At 49.8% G+C, this 10,772-nt stretch overlaps 1 protein-coding gene across 1 annotated transcript; it reads right to left on the bottom strand.

The window, feature by feature from the left end:
• Window positions 1-6,077: 6,077 nt before the first annotated feature.
• On the bottom strand, window positions 6,078-7,574 carry F5B22DRAFT_184093 (Homeodomain-like protein). The gene has a single exon (XM_047969445.1). The coding sequence runs from the start codon at window positions 7,271-7,273 to the stop codon at window positions 6,359-6,361; it is 915 nt and encodes a 304-aa protein (XP_047830642.1). The 5' UTR covers window positions 7,274-7,574; the 3' UTR covers window positions 6,078-6,358.
• Between the last annotated feature and the right edge of the window lie 3,198 nt (window positions 7,575-10,772).

Here is a 10,772-nt window from a genome sequence, read left to right as displayed (position 1 = left end):
TTAATTTTTTTATCACCAAAAACCTTAAATTTAATTTACGCCACACCGCCCGTATTTTTTCCCTTTAATTTTTTTTTTTAAAACCCCCCCCCCCCCCCCCCCCCCTCTAGCCTCTCTCTATTCTCTCGCTTCACCCTGTAACCTCTCTTCCTATGTGGTAGGTACAGCATCACTCCATCACCGTCCGGTATCACGGTGCAATACAGTATACCTATACGACAACATGTGCTCATGTACCTTGGCTAGACTATCATCTTAGTACATGCATACACGATAATGATATACACATAGGTACACCTGCGTGGTCGCACGGGCGAGTACATGTAGATGTACTATAAGTAAGGTAACGTACCTAGGGGTGGAAACGGTCTTTCGGATGGTCCCGTTGCTTGAGCTGTGGCGGTGAACGGACGATCGCGTTTGACCTTTGTTTGACTAGTACGGTAATTTAGTTAAGTACTTCTGCATTCTGTAGCCTACCTCGCCTACTAGGTACCCGCCGAGTCTTTCTTCAGCTGTCATGGTTTTCAAGCACCCCCCACGCGGAGCATATCAGATTGAGAGGAAGGGGTAACCTTGACGGGCAGAATCTCGTGGCGGATCTTGCATACAAAGTACCTAGTGTCTGAATTACAGTACATAAGTATAATCGTGGGTATGGGAACGACGGGACGTCTTGGTTTGATTACCTGTCCCGCAGCATACTTGGCCTCGACACACAAACACACACACATCCACGCGGATGACGACGATGACGATGATGACGATGATGGATGAACTTTTACATGTACTACTGTGTATGTACTATGTAAGTGCTGTAGGGACTGGGGACTTCTTCGGTTCAGTGTGCTGCTGACGATGCGTTTGGAGGGTCAGAGGCGAGAGGAGGGTTGGGCGGCAGGGTAGGTAGTAGTGCAGATTCGAGGTCGGCGACCATAATCTGGACAACAAGGCTATTGATTCGTGCGAGCCGGGATACACCCCAGTCCAGATCGGCGGCGCTAGGGCTCCACGATTACATACCTAGTGCTGCACGATGCTGGCCATGCTCGCCATGTTCAACGATGTCAGCCAACAGGATTGTGATCCGCGCCGCACTTGCCGTGCACAACGGTATTCCTTGCGCGAGTCATCCCAGTCTGTCGGGACAGCAGTTCAACATCGATGTTCGCCAACGCACACGCACACGCACACGCACAGTACTGTATACATACTTGCGATGGGTATTCATCGCGACCCTTGGCGCCTCTCAGACCCGATAACCACACCCCCTCTATCCCTCTACGAAGTATACTACTATGTAGGTACCTAGGTAGGTAGGCATTGCCGCGCTGTCTTTGACCTTCTGACGACGTGGTAGAATATATTCCCCATCGCTATTCCCGGGAACCCCTTCATAGTAGGAGGTATTCTTGCCATTACAATACGGTATACCAACCACCACACAGTACTACCGCCCCCTATCTATCCAGATAACGAAGCCCACACCTTGCGACCTCGTCCGAATCACTAGGTACGTGTATATATCCGGACTCTGGCGTATCCTGCCTATCACGACACGTACATGTACAAGCACAAGACGAGAGCCGCTCTAGAATCGCGTTCCAAGTGCGTGCTCATCCCCATCGTTCGTGTACCCCTGTATGTCTAGCGAGCCTCGCAATCTCCTTCTTTTCCGGTTTAGCCCAGGCATCAAGTCAGACGCCATGCCGCAGTTGGAGGCGCCATTTTAGAGAGGCTATTTTAGCCTTTTGTCCCGGTGTGGAAATATTCAATCACGTCGCCTCGCCGCCGTTGAACTGGGAGCACGGCTGGGCCATAACGGCGCCTAATAAGGACAAGCTGCCATGTGACCCACGAGCTTCTTCAGGTGCTACATATACAGTGGAGTATTAGGATCAGCACCGTGAGCATGGTGTAGGTGAAGGCTGTGCTACATGCCTACCTAGGTATCCTCTGTCCCATTACGGTGCGGCTCGGTGCAGTTCGTTTCGTACTGTTTCTGGTAGGGACTTGATCAGCCTGCATAGATTGAACGAAGGTACTATAGGCTGGCACTCGACCTTATCACCGATATTGTTGCGCATGGCTTACTCAATCAGAAACCGCTTCTTTCACACCACCTTCCTGTCCTCCTACGCCCCGGCACGCCCCGGCTTCCACGGAGCTGCGTCTGAAGACTGCTGCGGGTCTATTGCCAAGCCCACGGCAATCAGCGAGGATCGCCCGTCAAAGCCAGCAGTTCAGCTGCCCACTCGAAGAAAAATGTGCCATGATCGACCTCAACCCATGCCGTGTTTCGACAAGAAAACGTCTTAGTGTGGTCTCAAGTCGACAATTCAAGCATCTTCTACTCAAAGGAGCGACCCCGGAGCAATAGTGCGCATGATATTGAGTATAGCTTCATTTCCGCTCGGATCGGGAGACCAGTCAGAACCAACGGCATTTGTATCACTACTATGTACAAGACACGCACTCTCTCTCTGACTGGCTCCGCTGTTATTAGGCACAACATATCATGTACAATGAGAGTACCTACTATTGCTGCCCTCCCTACGCGCAGACCTCACAAGGTGACGAATTGTATTCGAAGGAGCGCACTTTGCCCATTCGGGACAACCTGTCCATCTTGGACGGCTCTATTAGGCCGTCTTTTGTTTAGACTTGCTGCACCATACGTCAAGGCCACGACGTAAGCGGTAACACTGACCTACGTAGCGCCAAATCGTCTCCCATAAGGATCATTAGTGCATCTCTGGCAGACGTACTGTTACCAACCTGGTTCGGTTTTTTGCCTCTCATCTTTTACCCATTTGGTCTACCCAGCTACAGTATGACATACATAGTAGTATTCGCTTTCCTGAAAGGGATTTCTACAATACCGAAACCAGTGACATAGTATTACTGGCCAGATCATAGCCCGATGACACCTCAATGAAAACTAGAGCAGGTGGACGTAAAGCGTACAGTGCTGCGCTTGCGTCACTAGAAGGCAAAGACGCGAGCCTACAATATTGCCTGCCGTCTCTATTTTATACGCATAAATCATTTCCCCATGTTAAATCGGGGAAACATGGAGGTCCCTTGGGTCAAGAAACAACAAAAAAAAACCATATGGTTCTGCCGTAAGGCTGTTATATTGATTCTGGCAGAAGGGCTGACGTACAATGATCGAACCCAGCTCCATGGATGGGGGAACGGATTAATGGTAATGGCTGGTTAGGTGCGACAGAAGACTCGATCGATGGAACCGGAGAGATACAGCACCAGCATCGGGGCAAGTGCCCAACCATCGCCCAGAGCCATGTACACGGGGCTACACGTAGACATATAGGTATTGTGACCCATCTGCGCGGTGCTGGCTAGGATGAGGGGTGGACTAAGATTCTGTCGCCATATTCCCTGCCGTTGATCACTTCTCAATTTCCACCTTCGGCGGTCGTTCCAGGGAACCAAGGTCCAGACAGACATTTGCCGGGACTGACCTGCCAGATCCACGGGCCCCCCTGAGCTGCGCAAGGATTCCTCGGGGACCCATTTATATACCCTTACCTGAACGACGGACCATCAAGCTAAGGGGTGGGTAGCCCACTCCCAATCAAAGAATTCGTACTACGACGTACTTCTAGCTTAACGGCTGTTATAGACGGCGCAGAACAGCAGGTACACAAGTGAACCGTTGTCGAGATGAGGGTATTGGTATTTCATTCCACCGTCGCCGCAGGATTCCGTTGCAACGCTGTATGTGACTTAGTATATAATTATACTTGTGTTCAACCCTTGCTATTCCCCGGTCCGATATCGACAAATAAATCTCCGGAGGAGGCTGTGCCGCGTTAAATATGCAAGATCATCTACCGGTATGATCTATCATCTCTGTTACCCTCCTTTCTTTCTTTCATTCTTTGCTTATGCTTGCTCAATAAGTTGGTAGTTTACGCTAGCCATCTCAGTGTACACCTATTCCACCCCTTTGTTGATAGGAAACCGAAGAATGGCTTGTTACTTAAGATCTTGAGATAAATAGTACAGTCCATATGCAACGGAGAGGTACTGTAGGTAGGTATACTTGAACAGAAAATGAACAGACTCGCTCTGCGGACGCAGCCAGGGCCAGGGTCAATGCATAAAAGCCGATCTGGAAACGGCACGCGCGCGCAGTCCATACATAACTACCTACATGCACGTTCCAGCTGAGGTCTGGAACGTATATGGAATATAATCCACCCCATCTATTCTCTCCATTGCCAATGCTCTACTAAGAGGGGAAGAAAAAAAAAACCTTCTCCGTGCGCAGGTATGTGCGTTTCGTACTGTATCTAGCTACCTGGCGCCTGGGATTTAATCTGTCCGGAGCGTTATTGTGGCTCGCGGGAAAAGTCTGGATGGGATCAGCCTCATGACTGCCTCTTCCCCCTGGGTTGGGTCTTGCGTGATGAGGAGAAAAGTCCAGTACATGAAACTAGTCTGGATAGAGTGTGTATGAGAAACACAATACGTAACACTACGGCAGATGGATGATGCTATTACAACCGTCACTTGCTATGGTACCCTTAGCACTTGATAGGAAGGGGAAAAAACGAAAAGCGTTCTGGGGGGGACGGACAGAAGGACAACCAAGGTTGAATTCTGCACTAACTCAGCCTGGCGGAGCGGGCTCGGTGGGTTACGCGCGACTGATCTACCGGTGACAGATAGACCTTACATTAGTGTGTACCTGAGGACGAGGAAAACAGTATACGGCAGTGTCCCGTGGTCTCCTGCTTGTGCCGTGCTGCGGGTGTTGCGTATACGTGTTGTGCGTTGCCTGTGTTCATCCGTTGCTGCTTGCCCACCTATGTGGTAACGTAACCACCCTCGTTCTTCTGCGCTACTTCTGTCTTGTTCTTCTGCGGCCGCCCAGCAACCTGCCATATGTGGTTCGCCATTCCCAGGAGCCCGTTTATGGCACCCTCTTCCCATGTTTTCCCTCACCTTAAACTTTTGGGTGGCTTTCAGTCTCCCAGCCCGTTTTCCTTGGGAAGGGGCGGCACCGCCGATCCGTGCAGGCTAGATACGTGTACAGCAACCCTCTTCGTAATATCGTACTCAGTGTACGAGAGGGTGTGTACGTGTGTGTGCATGCTCTCTGGGTATGCATATCTGCGTGTATGTATGCGCGAAAGAGAGGGGGGGGAGGGGACGGTGAGTGCGTGTGTACTTAATTAATGTACGTGTATATATTTGCGGCGTGTCTACAATATAGTATTCGCTCGTGGATCTCTTGTCAGATCCATCTTGTTTTCGTTCAACTTGCCGAATAGCAGAAGTACTTTCACGATTATACTGTACACGGGCAATCCCATGTGCCGGAATCTGCTAGTGTTACTCCGTTGCATGGCCGTGTTTGGCTGGTCTGGGTGCTTCGGCGACCATTGGGAGCAGGCATTGCATAATTCGTGAGTTGCCTGTGCGTTTCATGTAGGTCACCTGTGGGTGGCTTATGGTCTGGTGGTCTGGTGGTCTGGGGGCCTGGTGGCCCGGCGTCTTCTTAGCCTCCTCTAGGGGTAACGGGCAATAGAAGACGTAGTCACGGACGTCATTAACCCGGTCGTTCAACACGCTCGGGTGTATCTGCCTGTCTCCGTCTGCCGTAGAGCGAAGAGGGACTGAATGGGCCCAGGAGTAGTGCGTAGAACTACCGATCTTCTAACCTACTGTGGTAGACTGCAATAGGTAATGTGAGGTTGCCAGAATACTCCCCGTGTATCTAGTATGCTTTTGGGGTATCCGATTTGAAGTTGACAGATTTATAATACCACTACCATCTAAGACTGGAGAAAACAGTGGGTGTCTGGAGAGCTCTTGTCCCGAGATCTTTTAGTCTGGCCCAGAAGATGATTGTCCAGCAGCTTGAAAGGTGATAGATCATTGAGATGCTCATGGTATGATGCCAGGTAGCACTTGACCTTTGAGATATTCACAGGTCTACGTAGGGGAATCAATTTTAATAGTTCTATGCCAGGTTTCGTCTAATGTTGCGGTTAGCGCATTTGGTTTCTTAAGATCACGAGAGATGCATGTTCATCATAGTTAACCTGAGTTAACAAAACCAGCTTCGTGTATTTGACCAGTGTGCACACAAGACCTGGAATCGATTCTATTACTGTTGCATACGCTCTAGTCATGCTCTCAAACAGACATGAACCGATAGTGCAATCATATTGCCTATCGGGGGAATCAACGCAAAGGGTATTCCGTCCTGCTGCCAATCCAATGCTCCTTTGCCTTTTCCCTTGTCCATTCCATTCCCATGTCTGTAATAATGCCCGCCACTGAGGGAAGAATGCGCCAAAACTCCAAGTCATGTTTATTAGCCTTAATCTACTATGTGGCTTACTCTCAGCCTCGCGTCCCCATCATCATTTTGACTGCCCCTTCTACTATGAACCGGGCCGAATGGGTGCCTTGGAAAGGAACGAGAAAGATCATGCTGTTTCTGTATTGCGCCAGGCCCCGAATCCGAGGGTGAATTTGGAGCAGTTGGTAATGCGTGGTGTTCACCAACTGCTAGAGTTTGTATTGGTGGCAGCCGGAAGTTAGGCGCCGCTGATACGGGAGGCAATAACGGTTCCGGCCGAAGAGTATGTTTCATGGCATCGTAGCTGTTACGACGCAACGGTGGAAGAGCTATGGGACTCCCCGGTGGTAAAGTATCCTTTGTAACGGGGATAGAATACAATGAACTTCGATCTGAATGAGGTGATGGAAGTCCCGAAGATGGGGGCGCGTTCTGCACAGTATGGCTGTATTGGACCATACAAGGAGAGAGAGGTTCATGGCGATGATCTGCCTGGAATACATGGGCCGTCCCAGTCGCTAGCTCTAGCTGTGGTCTTCGAGGATGATCAAGGGGAGCGGTTAGTCGACGATGACCGTTGTTACCACCGGACGACTTCTTTCGAAATGTGCGTTTCCGACGGTTTTGACTACCGTTCCACCAGTTCTTGACGGCATTATCACTCCGGTTGTTGAGCCTCCTCGCGATTTCTGCCCATCGCTTGCCTAGTTCGCCAACGAGCTTCTCGATTAGTTGGCCCTCTTCCGTAGATATAGGTTCATGGTTGAGCGTTGGCTTTAGATTCTGGTGGTACCGTTCCCGACACTGTTTAGGGCTCCTGGAGACGATAGTATCTGAGATTTTGACCCAGTTCAAGGGGCCCTGCTGCTGAACGAGCTGTATGAGGGCAGCATCCTCGAATTCGGACCACGGCCCTCTCCGATGATCAGCCATCCTTAGGATATTGTTATCGATACTCCGGTCAACTCAGTTAGACTGGCCGCTGGTGATGAGTTCCCACAACGAACTGCTGATGGTCCCGTTGACGAATGGTTGAATGATCTCGTGCTAAGCAGTGATCTGGGCTTACAGTTGCTAGATCGATCTACTAACGTTGCGTAGAATACTTATATTGATATCGATTATATATGTGTGAGTAGTGTGGAGTGTGTGTTCATAGTCGAGTTCATAGTCGAGTATGTGTTGATAGTTGGGCGAATACCGTTGATGGTGGAATGGGTTTCACACTTTTTGGTAGGAGGTTGACAACGGAGAAAGAAGAGGGGGCGTGGGAAGAAGGGGGGCCGTCTTAGTTATACCGGGACAGACACCGGCTGAAATAAGATTGATATACATAAAGCTGTAGACCGTGATGAACGTGAATGGAGGGACCCAACCCATAGATATGCTGTACTCTGCGTGCGAAGTGTACTATGTAGTCCAACCCCCCTAGTCTAATAAGGAAGCGTGTCTAGTGCACAGAATAGCTGACCTCCTCGAAGGAAGAAAAGAGATCGGGGAAATAGCCCTGGCTACTTTAGCCATCCGTTGCGGTGGTCAGATGGAACAGGTTAGCCGTGGGCATGGTACAGCAGTAAGTATTAATAACAGAGCATCACATATTGTTGCAGCTGTACAGTACTTGGCCGCCACCACTGGTACGTACATATACCAGGATCCATAGTAGATGGTTCGGCTGGGATCGTCATCGCCGCCTCCATGGACCACAGGTGTTGTGGCGCCGTTACTCTGTTGCTCTGCTCTGGCTCCTACTGGTGCAATGCTTGCATCCCCATCCGTACAGTACGCACGATACAGTTTTCCGTACCGCGTACGCGATAAGTACATGTATATACTATGTATGTACGTTTATGAGGGTCCCACACTCATCAGGTGTAGCGTAGGTATCTAGTGTCGTATATATAATAGACCTGGTCTACGACAGACAGGCAACGGGGGCCAGGGTTAGCAACAGAGCTCAGCAGGCCATTACCAAACAAAGTCACCAAGGCGGGAAAGGCCTGCACCGGGAAACCCGAATAAGGATTAGAACAGAGGGATAGCCCGGTGTAGTCTCAACGATGGGTAGCATATACGTGTTGGGCCGTACCGTAGTCTGCTATACTCGGGCCTTGGTGTCATACGTGGTATGGACACGCCCGCCGTGGACCGAAGTGGTGTGTGCTCAGCATTGTGCCCAGAAGATGCTGAATCACCATGGGCGGCCAAACCAGGGATTTCTATAACATGTTGTATCTAATACCGGTAGTGTAGCGGGAGCGACTTGGACTGGGTACACTAGCGAGTTAGTCGGCAGCCACTGGAGAATCGCTGGGAGAAACAAAGTCTCGACGAGGACCCCCGGTCTTTCTGCAGCCACTGCGTTGCTTGTCGTGGTTGTTCCCGAATCGCTAGAGACTACTATGTAGGTGAAGCACCGCCGTTAGCTCTTTGGATAACTACCAATGTACATGTATATTGCTTATACCTACATGATGGCTCGAACCCAACCAGGCTAGGGCCCAGTCGAGACACCTGTCTGAGCATGAATCGGGATCTCGGGTGTGGATTCCACTAGAGGTCTAATTAAGCTTGCCAGGCAGAGCTGTACGTCCGTAAAGTCAATCCATCCATGTAGGTATTCGCAGGCTGGGATAAAGAACATACTGTATGAAGTGAAATCTCCGTGCTTTGGTAGCTATCTATATCTTCACTGGTTAGCACGTGTGAACCCAGAAGAGGTGGTGCAATTCATCGCTACTCGGCTCTTTTCCCACGTGTGACTTTTCTTTCCTTTCTTTCTTATTTCCCGCCACCTTTCAGCTGGGTTGTGTGTGTACTATGTATGCCCGCTCGCCGCGTTTTCATGGCATCCGATACGATGTGTATCGTCTATTGGCATTGATGGCGGAGCCAGATCTCTACCCTGTATTCTGCACTACCTACTATAGTATGTACATACCAATAGTATACATACTAAGTATGTAGTAAGTATTTGACACCAGGGTCAAGGGCAGCGGTCAAGGGGCCCTGGCGAAAGAGATTGAAGTGTGGGTTTATGGCCGTCGGCGGGAACAAATGATCCCGGATGGGGATCTTTACCAGTAGAGGGGCAAGGAGCAGCCCTTGAACCATGTCATTTCTGGCTCAAATCTGCCGCCGCAGGGATTGCAAGATCTGGTTGGGAGTGTACCGTACAGTGTGAGGTGCGTATAGCTCCTCGAAAGCCTCAAGGAACATACCTAGCAATAGCAAGTACCGATGGGCAGACGATGGGAAACGTAGGTAGATACAGTGTAGGAAAACATCAATCAATCTACAGCAGGTAACCATTCTCAGCCTCCGCCCACAGGGCGTACTGCCAGTCTACATGTATTACCGGTACGGTAGCGTGAGCTTTCTCATATTGGTATCAAATGTGTGATATTGATAGAAAGGCGCCGACTTGGGGATATCGGTATTCGTCTTATGCCTGTCCTCAGTCCTTACACTCGTAGTATCATAATTCTTTGGCTTAAGATAAAACTACGCAAAAGAAAGCCCGACAACAACGATGATACCAAGGCTGAGGTGGTAGCTAATAGGCCTTAACGATTCATATGGCGGCTTGCGACCAAACCAGAAGGCTATTGCCAACGCAAGTGAGATTACATGGCCAGAGATACGGTGGTAACAATAGCCTCATGGTATGCCGGGTAAGTCCTACGATGACGAGACGAAGAACACTACAAAGGAACTTCGCCTGTTGTTCTTCGGTAGCCCACTGCTACACTTCCATCAAGCCTACTTGTAAAGGTCACAGCGGATGAAGGACAAGGTATCGAGTAAACCCATGTCCTGTAGCGCAGCTGATACAAGTAACCGGACAGACCCCTCGGTATACATATACGAGACAAATATGAGACAGCATGGTGAACACGCATACTTACTTATCATGTATACAGACGCCGCCATGCCTATACCAGCGGAATAACGTGCACACGTAGCCAGATGAATGCTCTCCACGCGTAATGTATGTGGGCTTCTCTTGCTTCCGCTCCCTTTTTTTTTTTTTTCTTCGTATATTACACATGCATGTATCTTCTCACAGCGCGGTCACCCGTCTCTTCAACCCTACCTGGGTGTATATATACACAAACAGGATTCTCGGTTCTTCTTATATCGCTGTCCACAAGCTACTACTGGTGTGGCAGCAACTTCTGAAAATGCATCTAAGAAGACGTAGGCAGGGAAGTAGTGTGTGCAACAATAAAAAGGATGTGAACGAAGGATACCTACATGTAGGAGTACCGTTTTTAGCAGAGCACTGACAGCCAGAACAAGTAATAACGGTCTTCGTAATCCACTTGCAGGCATTAACGCCCTCCAGCTCTGCTCCAGAACCCTCCTCACTCCCTTGTCATCACTTCCCCGGTCAGACCACCCTTGACCACCCATTCTTCCCATCCTTGGA

Source organism: Xylaria bambusicola (genome assembly GCF_022495145.1).
Source record: "Xylaria bambusicola strain CBS 139988 unplaced genomic scaffold F5B22scaffold_21, whole genome shotgun sequence".
Lineage (NCBI taxonomy): Eukaryota > Fungi > Ascomycota > Sordariomycetes > Xylariales > Xylariaceae > Xylaria > Xylaria bambusicola.
This window is presented reverse-complemented; position numbering and strand designations above follow the sequence as displayed.